At 42.8% G+C, this 17,025-nt stretch overlaps 1 protein-coding gene across 3 annotated transcripts; it reads left to right on the top strand.

Moving 5' to 3' along the window:
- Positions 1-1,589: 1,589 nt before the first annotated feature.
- On the top strand, positions 1,590-16,724 carry LOC108112999 (pikachurin). 3 transcript variants are annotated; one of them, XM_017223410.2, is made up of 15 exons: positions 1,590-2,096; positions 7,596-8,012; positions 9,565-9,681; positions 10,413-11,220; positions 11,431-11,573; positions 11,642-11,988; positions 12,047-12,236; positions 12,294-12,430; positions 12,493-12,710; positions 12,774-12,849; positions 12,911-13,063; positions 13,128-14,539; positions 14,607-14,708; positions 14,775-14,878; positions 14,940-16,724. In XM_017223410.2, exons 2-15 carry the CDS (start codon positions 7,886-7,888, stop codon positions 15,092-15,094), a joined length of 4,089 nt encoding a protein of 1,362 aa, XP_017078899.1. In that variant the 5' UTR covers positions 1,590-2,096; positions 7,596-7,885; the 3' UTR covers positions 15,095-16,724. The 3 variants fall into 3 exon arrangements, with proteins under 3 accessions (XP_017078899.1, XP_017078900.1, XP_017078901.1); XM_017223411.2 differs by having other exon boundaries at positions 11,455-11,573; XM_017223412.2 differs by having other exon boundaries at positions 11,458-11,573.
- Positions 16,725-17,025: the final 301 nt, after the last annotated feature.

Consider the following 17,025-nt stretch of genomic DNA (forward strand, 5'->3'; position numbering starts at 1 on the left):
GCTGAATGTCGAAGGGTTGGCATTGCAACAGGGGACGGGAGAATGCACCTACTAAGCCTGCAACAAAGGAAATGCACTGCGAAAAACGCATAGTCCTTGTAATGCTAAAAACATAAACTTGCTTTTCGTAAGGCTCGGACTTAGTGCCCCTAAATTTATTTCTTATAATTTATTTTATCATATAAGTTATCATCTTCAACCAGCAAAATTAAAGTTAATAATATTCTAAAATAAAAGAACAACAATACTAAATTCTTTACCATTGGTTATAAGGCTCTTTAAAAGCTTAAGGAGACTTATAGTTAAAGTGAGATATCAAAAGTACCAACCTAATCTTAAGTAGACATTTCTTTACGTGCAGACAGACATATAAACATCAGTCCTATATGTCGTTGCCTTTGTCGGGGGTCATGAATAGCGCTGGGTCATTAGTAACGTTGGCTTGTCAATGCAGCAACAACGCCGACAATAACAACAACAGCAGCAACAGCATTGCCGCAGACTTGCCAAGTCTCGGTTACCATAGTGGGTTGAGCATATGGGGTGAAGGATTGGGTCCTGTCCGCCTGGACATGCCTGCTCCTTCTTCAATATGTTTTCGTTTTTTTATCATTCCTTTCGGCAGGCAAACAACAACCCTTCAACAACCCTTGCAACCTGATCAGCTGACTTACTGGCCAATGCACACACCTACCCCTTCTCCGTGTATATACCCCCCATCCACCGCAAGGCGTCTCGTGTTGTTTTTGTCCACGCGTGTCGTCGAGTTCATTATGGGCTTATGTCCCTTAAAGTGTGGCTGTGTGGCTCTCCGGAGGTGTTTATTGTGCTGTTAACTGTTAACTCGCTGGCAGCGGCAACAACAAGATGTTGTTTAACATTCTCCACGGCTCTCCATAGCGTCAACGTCCTTCACCGTTAACGTCTCGCCTGTCTGTTGTTGTAGTGCGAGCCCGGAATGTTTGGTTCCTCTCTTTCTGTGCATTCTCTTTGCTGCAGCGCATGCGTGCGTGGGAGAGCTCCCAAAAAAGAGACATAGAGAGAGCTCCCACCAGGCTGGACATTAAGGGGGTACATATTGGGAGAGTGGGAGCTGGTGGTCCTGGTTTAGGGTTGCAAGGTAGTTTCTTAATAACCACTACTCGATTCTAGTACTAAAGGCTGCTTAACTTTCACTTACTTTATTTCCAGAAATTTTAAAATAAGCAAAGACAAGAAAAAAAAATTTTTCAAATGTATAGCAAGGCACAACTTTTATGAAGCTGAATCAACTTAAAATTTTTAAAACTTAAAAGCAAAAATATGTTTTTAAAAATTATTCACTCTGACAACTCTATTAGCCGAGCTAACTGTGCGAATTGAATTGGCGCCTCTTTACATGGACGGATAATCGGCTAACGGATATTACAACAACGTCAAGAACCAAGGACTCTCCGAGTTTGACTTTCTCTCTCCGAGCTGTCAGCCGAGGGTTTGTTTTTTTCCTGTGATGGCTTAGTACTCCACACTCTCTTTTCGGTTTTCTCTCCCGTGTGGCAAGTGGCTTTTCCATTCCATAGTTCGACACTCATACGCTCAGTAGTCTCCCGTCAATTAGAGTGTAAAAACGTTACGCTCCACGGAAAACAAACGGAATCGTCAGAAACGCCAGAAATCATCCGTATCCGCCGTCATCAGACATCCGTTCGCAGGATACAACCAAAATAATATATATATATATATATACACAGTCTCACAACGAATACGATAAAGCAATTGCAGGAAACTAGCCAAAAACGTGGAAATTCCCCGTAATTGTGGATTTTCAAGTGCTACGATTGAAAATTCGCAAGTGCAATGTGAAAGTCAGCTTATACGACAGCTGAATGTGTCCGTGTGTGTGTGCTAGTGAGTGAGAGTGTGCGTGGGTGTGCAGGAGTGTGTAAATGTAAATACCACGAAAATCGCTGAACGCCGAAAAATAAAGCACAAGGAAGAAGGAGTAGGAGGAGGAGAGGAGAGGATAGCAGGAATCAGAAATCAGCGAGGACGAAGCCAGAGGCAGTTGAAGAAGAAGCAAAAGAGAAGCAGGAGCAACAGCAACAGCAACAGCAACCGTAAGGATTTGCTTCTGTGTGTATGTGTGTGTGCGTGTGAGTGTAGTTTAAGGAGACGGAAAAATGCGAAATGAAATAATGGAAATTTATGTGGCCAGCGCTTTTCAAGTGGCCACTCCACTGCCCTTCCGCACAAACATTACAACATAACCAGACACATGCACACACTTACCAATACGTTCATACATAGCACCACTTTTATTTATTGCGATTTTTGGGTCAAACTAAAGTTGCAATGATGATGTTGATAATTACCAGTTCGTTCACATCGCCAGCAGTTCAAAAGTCTTTTGGGGGAGTTCCCCTTTTCCATCCAAACGCACACAAGCACTCACGTAAAATCACCCGAACATATACATAGAAAGCCCCCTCGAGCTGAGTATATATGTATATGGGTGCGTGTGTGTGTGTGGGTGCTCGCTTTTGTTTTAGTCCTTGGGTCCTTGCTGGGAAATTACTTTGTTGTTGGTATTGCTTTTGTTGTCGTTGTGGCAAGGAACGCGGTCTTTGACAGCTTTCAAGTAAAACGCGCACCTGCGAATTCGCCATAAATTAGGCCCGCGTCCCGCATATAGGAGGATATATATTTAGTGCGACGTTAGCCCGTTGTCTAAGCACTCAAAGACCAGGCAGGATAAGCCGCAAGAAAAACGCGCCAAACCTCAGGGCTTTACAGTGGATACTAAAGATAGAGTACCCCTACTAACATATCTGGGAAAATATAAAGCGTTTAATTTTGTTACCAACTCTTAAATATAGGTACGAGTATATTAATTTTAAACTAACTTGTTATGTCTCATTTGAAACTACTAACAAACTTTAATACATTTTTCAAAACCTTTATAAATATGTCTTTAAGTATGCAACAAAGTTTTTTGAGGCAGAAAGTCTTGTTGCTTCTTAGCTAGGGACAAAGACTATTTTTTGGAAATTTCACTTTTTGAATAATTTCAAAGCCATATGAAGCTACCTTACCTTGCTATCTTTTGATTATTTGGCAAACAATGTTTGATGCTGTAAGTGAACTTTGTTTGTATTGTTCTCAGTGCATCATCGCATATTTCTGTTTACCTAATACTTATAAAATAACATATACTCGTATGTTGTTATGGAAGCTAACTAGAACAAACAAGTTTTTACAACTGTATAGTATTATATTTTCGTCGATTTGGATTTGAATCACATTTTTTTAATATTAGTTTACGACTAAAAGTTAAATAAACAGATATACGATTCCAATGTAAGCTGTGAATATTGCATACATAAAAGCTGCAAATGTATTTTTTCTTTGGTAATCGAATACTTTAAGTTAATTAAAACGGATGCAGATAGTAGATCAAAGGTAGCCAATTGGATTACATCTGTTGCTGGCCGCACAACTTTTTATTTAATGGGATTAATTTTACTAACTAATTGTTTAAAAGTCAAACAAAATTAAAATAAAGGCAAAATAATCAACATTTGTCATTCAATTATTGTGTTACATTTATTAAGGTTATCAGGGGCTTTGAAACAGGTTTTAGATTTCAATCTTTTGGGTGTTTATATTATATTTGGAGTAAGAGTTTATAGTTATTAGATTTCGTGCCTTTTATGAATTTTTCAAGAAAAAGCCTTGTGTTAGAAGGTCATATTTATCAGATTTCGTGTTTAAGTAAAATTAGAGAGTAATTTACTTATTCACTTTTCCTCTTAAATCTGCTGTGTTCTTGGGGCTTCCCCTGAAACCGCTTTAATGTTCTGGAATAGCGTCGCAGATTAGCCCAATTAACGTATCTCCACTGTGGTCGCTCGGTTGTCTCTTGCCTGTCATTTTGGCCAGCTTGGGGGAGTCAGAAGTCTGGCATGCGTGAATCGAGTTGATTCGAGTTCCTCCCCTCAAGATTCCCCTATCCACAACATTGTTTTTGTGTGTATTTTGTGGTTGCTGGCCACCCAATTGGCTCTCCACGGATTTTGTGCTCTATTTACCTGCCTTATAAAAACACAATTTATTGCTGGACTAACGTTTTCCCTTTGTATTTGGCTGCTGCCTCAGCTTCAGCTTCTGCTTTCTGTTTTCTGTGTTTTCTGTTTTCCGCTCCTGTTTCCATTTCTTTTCTTCACTTTTATTGTATTCCGCTGTTGCTGTTATAGTTTTCGCTTTGTTTTGTTTCGTTTCGTTTTCAACTTAACTTTTCCGTTCTGTGGGTCTGATACTGTACGCCCGGGGACTTCCCCTTTATTGGCTTTCTGTATAAAGTTTTTGCGTGACATCAGCCATGGATATTATTCCGCTGGCTGCCATTTTGTTTGGCCTTGTTTGCCTTTTGAATCAATAAACTAGCCATGGTATCGAGAGCAGTTCCTAAATAATTGAAAGGCAGCTGAGGTTTAGGCATTTGGCCCTCTTGAATTTTTCAACCACAAATGCCACTTAGCCAGTGGAAAAATCGCTCAAAAGCAGGCAACACTTTATGTGCATGCAAATAATTCGGTTACCACTTATCCGGTTCACTTTCACTGCAACCCCATAGTTTTTCGGGCATATCTCTGGACAAAAGTTTTCGGACTCTCCAGAGCAATTTGATCATTTGTTATGGTGGAAACTCTGGCATTCGGGCAAAAAATTCCTCCTCACTTTGTGGTCGGTCACGTAGTATCTAGTGGGCGAAAGTTTTGAGTTTACGATTTACGATGCATAAACTTTATACCAGAGCTTTCACTCAACTCAAATAAAAGTCGGTAATCTGTGATAAATGACCCAGGCTTTGACTATGGCGAATATGGATTCTGTAAAGCCAACTATCAGATATCAGACATCGACGATGAAAGGCCGCTGCCCAATGAGCTCTTAATTGTGTAATTAAATCACTGCCACTTGAAGCATTCATTTTTGTCCATTAGCCTAATTGGGTGGATCAACTTTTTCGCAAAATGAGAATTGAGAATGGATGTTCATGGTAGTTTTGGAGGAGTCAAGTTTTGTGTGGATTGAGCGACTGCCTATTAAGTTCGATACCGATGCGTTCTAATTAGTTTCTGAGGTCGCATTTTCCAGGCAAATGAGCGCACGTTTTTGTGTCGCTGCTTACCTGAATAATGAGTTTTTCCATCCACACATCGACGGCATGGATTTTGGCTCTTCACAGAAAAAAAATAAAAGTTGGAAAATGGAAGGGTAAAACTGGGGGAATCCCCCAACTGGCACCCACACAAAAGCGAATTCTGGGCGACGGGCTTCAACATTCTACATTGCTGGCCATTCGGAGGCGTCGTACCGGAAAGAAATGCCATTAAAAACGCAATAAAAATGCAAAAAAAAAATATAACAAAAAGGGGTTGGTAGTGGGGAAATCCCGAATGAAAGAAATGCGAAAATATAACGTAGAGAGTGTGCAAATACAAACGTACAAAAAGAAGTATGTGGGTAGTATGTCAACCTCTGTGCACCGTCTCTGTCTCTGTGGGTATGTGGGTGTATGAGTGTAGTGTGTGTCTGAGACTGTGTGTGTGTAAATAGCCAAGGTGGAAAAATCGATATAAATGAATACGGGAACATTTGGTCGCCCCCGAAAAAACAAAAAAAAATACGAAAAACGAAACCTCGACTGACTCAACTTGAGACAGTGCGGAATGGCGATGGGTTTTTTAGCCCTTACGTCAAACTTATAAAAAACGAAAAGTTTTTTTGCACGCACAACCATTGCGAGTGCTTACCCACTCATACCCCTCAAAAACACACACACACTTATGCAGCAAAGGAAAACCCCAAAGGGGAGAGGGGAGAAGAATGTGGAGGTTGGGGAAAACCTCCCGAGGCCATAGGCAGTCAACGCGAGTTTAAGCGCAGGCATATGAAAATTGCCATAAAAATATATAGTCCGCGTGCAACGGGGTTTTAACAGCGATTGCAAACTTACACTATCTTTTTTTGGGGTAGCTGTAAATAGATTTCAGAGAAGTTAAGAGTGGTTTTTATTTAAGCTCTAGTTTTGTATATTATGCTAGATTTTTAATCTTTAGGGATTGGTTTTTTAAAGCCAAAGTAGATGACCAATATCGCCAAGCATTTATGATCTTTTACGAACGTCAATTTTCTCACAGTTCCGTTTTGCGTTTCATTTATATATTTGAAGAAAAATAAATAAAATAAGTTACTATCCTAATAGACCCAATAGATTATGGATATAGATATTCTTTTATATAACTATTTTTAGACAGTTACGTTTAGTAAACAAAGAAGATATATATAGATATAGTAAACGAAACACCAGAATAAAGCCACATCAGCGCAAACACTTAATAGAAGCAACTTCCAGTTGGTTTAGCTTAATTAATCAAATCAAACATCCGTTCGTCTGGGGGACTTCCTGAATCTGGATGCCTCGTTCCCCCGTTGGGGCACCAAAGAGTATAAATAAATAAAAGCAGAAAGCACAAAGAGTGCGGAGGAAAGAAGAGCAATCGCAACAGCAGAGCCAAAACCGAAACAGCGGAGATGCTGCGGCTGCAATGTTTGCCCCAGTAAGTATGCTACACATTTCTCGAGCACGGGTTAAGTGCGATGCCAGCGAAAGAGATAGCAATACCCTGGCAGAGAAGGACATAAAGACAGAGACAAAAAGGAAACGAGAATGAGGAAGGAGATGTGTGCCACCAAAGCTTAACAACATTTGCACGCGTTTTCCTTCCATCTTGGAGACATTTGACATTTCAATTTCAAATTGGCCAAAGGAAAAGGCCCAAAAAAATGGGAAACGAAAAATTTGGATTTTTCCATGTTCGATTTTCCCATCAACTACTGTTGCTATCTGCAAGTAACCATGCCCGCTTATTTGCTATGCAGGGTAGACACTTTGCCGAATTGTGTTCGTATTGATTTCTAATTACTCGGCCACACAGTATTTGGCTTAAGGTAGGACGCCAGGTGGCAGGTGGGAGGTTGGGCGGTTGGGCTTGATGGGTTTGGTTTGGGTTTGGGTAATAGGAGTGGCCACGCTTGATGTGGGGCTTTGTCTATTTGTTGTGGCGGCGTTGCCATGGTGGCTCCTATTGATTTTACCAACACCATGAATCATGCCAAAGCTCAAGCCTATGCTCCTGTCTACATGGAGAGAAATAAGACTCCGTTTTATGAGGAACAGTAAGGTGGGATCCTGAGAGATAAAATTAACCTTAACCTAGATAAAAATATTAAAAAATTATATATTTTTCAAGAATTTGTAACTTTTAAAAGTTGTTTTTCCATATTATTTTTATTTTTTCCTTAATATATACCTTATTTTATTTTTCGTGTACGTGCCTAATGTTCGCCACCTTGTTCAGCCCTCTTCCCACACCTCATCCCCCCTTTCACCAGCGATGTTCCATTTGGCCACTGCGTGTTTAGCAATTTGTGGTTATATTATAATGACCACTTGATTTGCGTTTGCGTTGGCTTGAGCTCTTGCCTTTGCTTTTACCGCCTACTAATTGCGCGCTTGTGTCGCTTTTGCGTTTGTGTGTGTGTACTTTCAGGTGCTGACGCCGTAGGAGCAGCTGGGTGGGACAAGGACTGGTAGCAGGAACAGGAGCAACAGTCGCGGAGGCAACGTCGAGACGCATGCACGCTCCATGCTCGCTGCTGGCTGATGGCCAAAGGACTCCACGGAATCGCATACGGAACTGGGACTCCAGAGAAAGTAGCACTACCAGCAGCGGCAATAGCAGCAGTCGAACTCAATTGAATTGAGAGCCGAAAAAAAAGAGGAACCCTTCGTCGCATCAAGCATACGCCCCATTGCGCACACCTGTGGACAGAGTGCAGCATGTCAACTTCAAAGCATCACCATTACCGAGTCCTCTGCGTGTGGCTCCTTCTCCTGCTATCAACATCATCATCGGCCAGCGCCGCAGTGAGTGCGATTGCAGAGCCAGAGGAGGCGGCCTTTCAAGGTGCGTTTGAGATCCGGTACACCCGGAGGCCCCCTAATGTGACGACCCAACCCAATGTCTGTGCCAAGTGCCTAATTGTGAATATCTGGGTATTTGGAATTCGGTATTTGGCACTGGCAGTTCAATTTTGAAGAGCACGACCGACCGCCCGACAGACCCTCTTCGACATATCAATAAACGAGGCTCTATTGTATGTTCTTTGACATTAATGAGCGACTTAATTATGCGTGAGAGTGGGCCAAAAACCAGAAAACCAGAGAAAACCAAACCAAACCAAACCAAACGAGGACAGACGGTGAGGGATCGGAAGTTATGCAATGGCGGTTGTCAAATTTTCAGGACCATGGGGGCGAAATCAGTCATTGGCGACGATGCTGATGTGTGCTGCTGACACTTCGATTTCAATTGCATACAAAATGCGATTTTTCAATTTCAATTTGAATACGCAATGCATGGCCAGCGGGCAAAGAAGTTTCAAAGGGGGAAGGCCAGCGCTGTGTGGCAGCCCAGCTGGCTTGTGTGCATATGCAAATGGGTTTGTGTGCTTGTCCTCTGTGTCCAGTGCACTTTAATCGTCCCCACAGTTGCTTAATCAACTAGCAAGCCTGCATGCATGCACGAGCTTTGTCCACCCCCTGCCTTTCCCCCACAGCCACACATCTACGCCCCTGTGAATCCCTCCCTTTTTTTGGATGGCACTTTAACAGAGTAGCTGACGTGTTCGTGTCTCCATCTTCAGAAAGTGCCTCTGCGTTCGTTCCATTTAATACAATGTGTGTGACGTAAGTGCCGGGCCACTCGGGCGTATGCGTAATGCTTGTAATGTTTTTCCCTTTTTTCTTTTTTTTATATATTTTCTGAACCGTTTCCTTCTTTGCACTGGCACAATTTCGGTGTCAAGTGAGTGCTGGAGAATGCAAGCCAAATGGCTGTGATTTTGGTTCTCCTCCTGCTCCGCCTATGGAATTTGCATTTAAATTGCCCTCGAACTGAGGACGAAAAACTTTTCCCTTAAAAATAACTACGAAGAAACTATCGGCCAACTGACTTATTTAAGTAGTCATTATGAATTTGTGCGGTCAGGTGCGGGCGAGATGGGGGAGGTGAATTTGAAATGCTGCCATGGCCAGCAGTAAATTTCAGAAAACGTATGCCATAGTCAGGACCAGACCGAAACCAGGCCCAAAGTCCTTAAAGCTTATTAGAATTTATTGCGGACACGTCGGTCACACCCAGGAAGACACTCACACACACACTCGGTAACAGGAATAAACGGAGACATGGACGTACTCGTAGACGTAGACAGCCACGCAGGCAGACAGGACAGGGACACTCGACTGAAACTAAACTCAACTGAAGTGAACTGAAATTATGAACTAGACCAAACCAAACCGAGTCTCGGCTCGACCAGAAAACGGCCCAAACCCAAAGTTGCCAGCAAACAGACTGAAAACGCTCCGCCCCGTTATCGTTCATCGTCCATCTATTTGGAACAATTCTAACTGAACAATCCTCACAATCCTAACCCTCTATTTCCCTCCCCACGAAACAGGCCACTGCGGACACACCAGCCCCTGTGAGCAACTATGCTACGAGATCCACGATGGAATGTACGAGTGCGACTGCATCGAGGGCTATGAGCTGAACAAGAACGGTTACAGCTGTCAAGGTGCGTTCAGGATGGGCACATCCCACGTGGGATTGGGAATGTTATGTGTATGGGTAGGGATATGCATAGATACAGTGCATACATAGATGCAGATCCTGCCAGGCCACAAAATTGATTTGCCATTTTGGTTATTATTTGGAAATCACCTGTAATGGATGGGCAACTGGGCAACTGGACAACTGGGCATTCAAGTGGGTTGGATTAGCCCCCGATTACATTTGCATTCACCGTTCTGTTATTATTCATTTTTGTCCAGACTTATTTGGGGAATTATTATTTTGCAATTGTCTGCTCCTCTACCATGTTGATGCCCCCCAGCAGGCCGACAAATTGATATTTTTGTGTTGTTACTTTGCCATTATTTTGTGTGTGCGTTTTGCATTTAATTTGTGCATTTCGACAACGTGTTAAAAAAATTTACAACTAGTTCGTTTCTAATAGGCAATACCCTCATTTAATAGAAGGGATGATTAGCTAGATCAAAATGTTGAAATTAAATAAATTATTATTTAAGTTGTTTTAAGTTATCAAGCAATAAGTTGAAGGTATTTCTAATTATCGAACTTATGCAAGTTTACATTTTAATTAATGCAAGCATTCATTACTTAGGGAAAGCGCGTATTGAATCTCCTTAGTTTACCCTCTTCATTTACCGATTTTAATTAAAATAGCAGATACGAGGCGTTCATTCTGTTGTGGATCTTGTAACAATATCCTTTCTGATTTTCTAGTAATTAACGCCACTGCCAATGGTTTGGATGGGCGTGGCAAATCGGACGAGGATGTTCTCTACCAGAAGGGCGCCTCGTTCAGTGCCAAGTTGGCTAATGACGATGGTGGCAAGACGATGGCCAAGTCTCCGTTCGTAGGATCTGCATCGCAATCCAACTCGCCTTCGGGCAACGGAAACGGTGAGGATGAGTCTGGGTCAGAAAGCGACAGCTACGATTATGGCGAGCTGGAGGACAGCAATTCGGAGACACAGGAGCAGAAGCAGCAATCGCTGAATCTTCAGCAACAGCAACAGAAAGTCAATTCAAACGATTACTACATATCAGCGGAGAGCATCAACTTCAATTCGGAGTCCGAGGGCCAGGAGCAGGATGTGGCCGACTTCAAGGCGGCCAGCACCATGCCTCCCACACCCTCAGTGCCGCCGACTTCCAGCAGAAGCACTACAAAAGCAACCACCACAACAACCAGAAGATCCCCAACGGCAACTGGAGCCACCAGGGTTAACCAAAACCAAGTGGATATGGATTACGGGGAGAGTGATGGCAGTGATGACTACAGCTACAGCTATAAGTCGGACATGTCCGTCTACGACGATGTCAACAATAATCAATTAAACTTAAGACGCAACAGCAAATCGCAAACATATCAGCAGACAAGCAATACTAACACAGCCAAGAACAGGAGGAAGAACACAAACGTAACCAGCAATAAGGTTCAAATGCATATCACAAGGGAGACCAACCGACTTGGCAACATATCAGCAGCGGAGCAGATTGGAGTGGGAACAACCATGACAACAGACAGGTGGGTCATAAAAATGTAACGTGGGGGGTGGAAAATTCCTTAACCAATTTCGGATGTAAAATCCTTTGACTCCATGCGAACGTTTCTTTGTTGGTTATGTCCAACTTAAGTATGCAGAAATTGTACGAATTCTCCATCCACTTAAATGTGCATATTGTGGTTGACAAAGCTGCATAAGCTAAACTGTATTTTAAAATTAAATTTATATAGTTTAATCAACTTATCCAACTGCAGCAGCACTCCCACATGTAATCTGGATTGCGGTTCCGATGGTATCTGTGCCTTGGAAGCCACTGCCGCCAGCTCACGATGTCTTTGTCCATTTGGTAAAACGGGCACTGGCTGCCAGGAAGGTAAGTGAATATCTGAAGGAAAATGAATAAAAAAATAATCTACTATATTTCCTATTTAACTTCTTTAGATATTCGAGCCCATGTGCCTCGTTTCGCCAAGCGATCCTGGCTAGCATTTCCCGCTCTCCATGGCGCCTACAAGCACGTTCAACTGCGCATCGAATTCCGTCCAGAGTCTTTTGACGGCATTATCCTATTGAGCGGGGAGCGCGATGACCTCACCGGAGACTTTATGGCTCTTTTACTAAACAAGGGATTCGTGGAGTTCTGGTTTGACTGCGGTTCCGGCGTGGGCAGCGTCAGATCTCGCGAGACCATCTTGTTAAATGAATGGAACTCCGTGATCATCTATCGTCATCGATGGGATGCCTGGCTGGTGCTCAATCATGGCACAAAAGTCCAGGGCAGATCGAATGTAAGTTGATTATTCTAACTTTGGAAAGCCTTCTCTCCATGACTTCAATCTCTCTTAGGGTTTATTCTCACGCATTACCTTCCGGGAACCAGTCTTCCTGGGTGGAATAGGTAACATCACTGGATTGGCCAAGCGACTGCCCCTAGCCGAGGGCTTCGCCGGCTGCATTCGTCGCTTTGTAGCCAACGAACATGATTACAAGTTCACAGAACACCCTCTGGGTGATGTCATCAATGGATTTGATATACGTAAGTTAGCTAATGACTGTCTTTTAAGCCAACTTTAATATTAATAACTAACCACAGAGGACTGTTCCACGGACAAGTGCGTGAGATATCCTTGCCAGCATGGTGGCAAGTGCCTGCCGTCAGATCAGGGCGCTATATGCCTGTGTCCCATTGGATTCGTTGGAGATCTTTGCGAGATTCGAATGGACCTACAGGTGGGTTATCCTATAATAATCGATCTCTTTTTCGGTGGGTAAAATATAATCGTTTTTTCTAGGTTCCCGCCTTTAATGGTTCATCGTTCCTACGCTATGCTCCACTGGGCGATACAGCGCTCATCTGGTTAGAGCTTAAGGTAACCCTAAAGCCCGAACAGGCAGACGGTTTGATTCTTTACTCAGGTCCAGAACATCGAGGAGACTTCATAGCCCTCTACCTAAGCGATGGCTTTGTAGAGTTTGCCTTTGATCTCGGTAGTGGTCCAGCTTTAGTGAGGTAAGTAGTTTAGGTCTGTTTTTAAATAAGATTATAAATAAACTTTTTGATTTTTCTTTCCAGGAGCGAGCATTCCCTCAGTCTAGGTCAATGGCACACAATTAAGATCTCCCGAACAGCTAGACTGGCAGTGCTCAAGGTAAGAAGTATTAAAGGTCTTTCAACTTCCTTTACTTACCACTTGATTTTCAATTTCTTAGGTGGATCAGCACCAGGAGGTTATGACTATCTCGTCGAACGGCTTCTGGCACTTGTCATTGGACCAGAATCTCTTTGTGGGAGGCGTGAACCACGTGGATCGCCTTCCTCTGGACCTTAAGTACAAACCCTTCTTCGTTGGCTGCATCCAGAGGGTGAGTAATAAACATCCCTTTTCCGTTTTCAATTCCATTGTATACCTTTGTTCACCACTCACAGATTGACATCAATGGCCACTCGCTGGGCATTGTGGCGGAGGCTTTGGGTGGCAGCAACATCGGCAACTGCCCTCACGCCTGTGTGGCGCGACCCTGCGGCCCCCTGGCGGAGTGTGTGCCGCAAATGGAGAGCTACGAGTGCCGCTGCAGCATCCACAACGAGCGCTGCAACAAGGCCGCCGAGGTGCCGCCCGAGCAACTGCCCGAACTGGCTCTTCACAAGTCCAAGGTCCTTGAGTCGAAGGACAATGGTGAGGCAGTGAAGAAGGTGTCTGGTTTGGTGCACAAGAAGCATTCCAAGAAGCACAGGAATTTGCATAAGCCAACCCCTGCCACGAGCACGAGCACAAGCACAAGCACCTCAACCTCCACCACAACCACTGAAGCTCCTGAGAGGTCGGAGGAAGCCACTGCTGGGGCGCTAAGCAACGAGGAAATCGAAGATGATATCATATTCCGTTTTGTGCAGCAGCAACAACAGCAAAGAGAGCTCAAGAAGCATAGGCAGCAGACGTCTACTACAGCCTCTTCCACTTCGACCTCCACTGCCTCGCCTAAACCAAAACCAAGGCTTTCAGGGAAGCACCACACCAGCAAGCATGAGCACCATCAGAAGCCAAACGCAGCATTCACCCACAAGCTGAGTCGCCTGCCCACCCACTATGAGAGTTTCCAGACGAACCCCGACAGCGACATCCTTACCTTCGACGATAACAACGACTGGGTGGCCAGTCTGCAGCAGCAGGAGTATGGCGATGCCATGGCGGCCAGTCAGGCGCCATTGGCCTTTGAGGATGGAAACCCTGGTAACCCCAAGTCGAACGAAAACAACGATGATGATGAGGACGCCTTTGTGTTTGATGAGTCTCTGTTCGACCCCTCGGACGGCACAGAGGAGTACCAACGCAAGCAGCTGGCTCAGGACATGAAGCGCATCATGTCCAACTCGAATACGCACTCTAGCCACAAGAAGGCTGAGGTCCAGTTCCCATCGCAGCCAAATCAAGACGAGGGTTCTCCCAACGATGATACTTCTCAGTACAGCGATGATTACAACGATGATGAGCTTTTGACACCTGTTATGCAGGCCGGAGAAGAAGTTAAGACAGATCAGCATGTATCCAGCACACCACAGACCCACACCGATTGGAGTCTTCTGAAGAAGATCGACCTATCCGCTGAACATCAATCGCAAGTTCAAGGAGTTCGAAAGAATTTCGGAGCTTGCTTCGCTGGCAGTGACAGCTATTTCCACTACAACGACGCGGACACCATGAGCCAGGTGATCAGCTACAGCATCGACCTCAACCTGCGTATTAAGACGCATTCGGAAAACGGCGTGATCCTGTGGACAGGTCGCCAGGGAACGACGGAGGAACACGATGACTATCTTTCGTTGGGCATCGAACAAGGGTGAGTTCTTCGTGGATTTTCATTAAGCATTAATAACTTTAATAATCATTTTGTCTATAAATACCAGGTACTTGCACTTCAGATATGATTTGGGATCTGGTGAGGTTGACATACGCTTTAATGGCACCAAGGTCAGCGATGGCCTGTGGCATCGCGTAAGAGCTATAAGGTAAGGAACAAAGATAAAACCTTTACGATTATTGATCCTCACTAACTTTATACATGCCATTTCTAGGAACTCTCAAGAGGGCTATCTAGAGGTAGATGGAAGAAAGACAGCCACACTACGAGCCCCTGGAAAACTCCGTCAGCTTAATACAGACACGGGCCTGTATGTGGGTAAGTATCTAACAAATAAATTAATCCCCATATAGGAGTCTATAAGATACTATATTTGCAGGTGGAATGCCCGATGTGGGATACTTTACGCACCAGCGCTACTTCAGCGGCATTGTCGGCTGCATCTCGGAGATCGTTTTAGCCGGCGAAATGAAACTGAACTTCGACCCGAATACGCTGGGAACGGAGCACAACGTGGAGACGGGCCTCCTATGAAACACTGCACGCACGCCTCAAGACTTTTGATATCAACTAGTTTAAATGTTATGTTAACCACACAAATGTCCTTCGTCGGTTTGTGTTTGTACAAATACGCTTTTAAAACGAAAACAGAGAGAGAAAACGCAGAGTTGGAAGGGTGAGGAACATTTTTTTACACCAGAAGACGGAGGAGTGACGAACTAAATCTAGAAGGGAAACATACTACATATTATATACAAGCATATTGAGTATATATACAAAGGCATACATAGGTATATATATATATATTTAAAGCAGAGGAAACCAAATCCAAAAAAAACCAAGGCACGCTTCTTATAGAGCCTGTGACTGTCAATACTTCAGATCGGAATAGTTTATATATAACTTTAGCAAAGGATTTATATCAGAGAAGTATGTCATATAGAATATGAAACAAGTGCAGAAGAATCTGAGTAACCAAGCTGTCCATTTGGCGCGATTTGCTATTGGCGAATTAACGAAATTGACAAATTACGAATATCGATAGCGATACTTTAGTGTGTGGTCGCTTTTTTGAACGAACCGTTACGCTTTAAATGCAAAGCTGCCATCTTTTTGTACCACACACACACAGACAAAAATAACATGTACACTAACACGCACTCGACTAACACGGTAACAAATGCATATTGGCAATTCTTTCGTTCTTCGCATTGCTGTACCTTAAACTATGAACTGTAAACTGTATAACTGTACATTCTGTACTATTTGGCGCTTCTTGGAAGGTCTAGTCCAAAATCGAACGAATCAAAGACCGTTAGGTGGGAGGATGGTTAGATGGTAGACGAGATGAAAGAAATAGGAGGCGATGAGAGCTAGAAGAAGAAACAAACATATTAAGTGGTAAGTTAATAAATGTGTAGCGTGTATTAGCTCGTAAGTCGGCACACTCGTACACACACATATACACAGAGTCACACAAACACAAACACATGCCTGCCTATATTAACTTTTATATCAAAATCGTAAGATACTAAAGACACCAAAGAAACTTAAGACATACGTAAGGACACCAAAAAACACACAAACAAACACTTGAAAACACGCTGAACCAGAATTGAAACTTGTGAGCGATTTTTAACAATTTATACTAATACAATACATACACAACAACAACAAACAGAAACAACAACAAGAACAAACTCAAAAACTAGCTAATGGAAAACAAACCAAAAACGAAAGCAAAGCAATTTAACAATCCCATAGCGAAATTTTAAAATGCGAAACAAACAACTAATCCGAATAGCCTGTTGAAACAATTGTAAAAGAGCGAACAAAGTATGGTAATAATGGTAAATTAAAATTAACTAAGGAGGGAAAACGTTTGTATTCGTCTTATGAGTATAATTTTGTAGCTTAATGAGATAACAACCACGTATGTAGTTATATATACATCATAAACACATATGCGTAACTATATATGACTATGAGAAACTATAGAAACAATGGCGTAAAATGAATAAAGAAATCACAACCACCAATCAATGTAAAACTAAATTAAACGACATTCAATGTAGCTTATTTATATGACAAATGGAAGTCGAGGCATTGAGATATTTAATTTCGTACATTGGTTTGCAGAAAATAAAGATAAAAAGATTCTAAACGATGTTTATTTTTTGGTGTTCTAAGTAATAGACTTTTTGAATTTGAATTCCGCTCTCTTTTGCGGTTACCCGTTGGCACTGATTCAACTTTACCGGTTAACCGATGAAACTGATTTAGCTCAACCGAATAATAGCTGGAGGTGATTCCTCACTTGCGGTGAACTTTTGGAACTGGCTCAAAACAGTATTTGTGTTCGTTCATATTAGCTTTTAACTGTTAAATGTGATTTAAAGTGTTCTCAATACATGTTTTTGTATATTAAATCTGGTGGATGGATAAATAAGTATTATTTAATACAA

Source organism: Drosophila eugracilis, unplaced genomic scaffold (genome assembly GCF_018153835.1).
Source record: "Drosophila eugracilis isolate 14026-0451.02 unplaced genomic scaffold, ASM1815383v1 contig_90, whole genome shotgun sequence".
NCBI lineage: Eukaryota > Metazoa > Arthropoda > Insecta > Diptera > Drosophilidae > Drosophila > Drosophila eugracilis.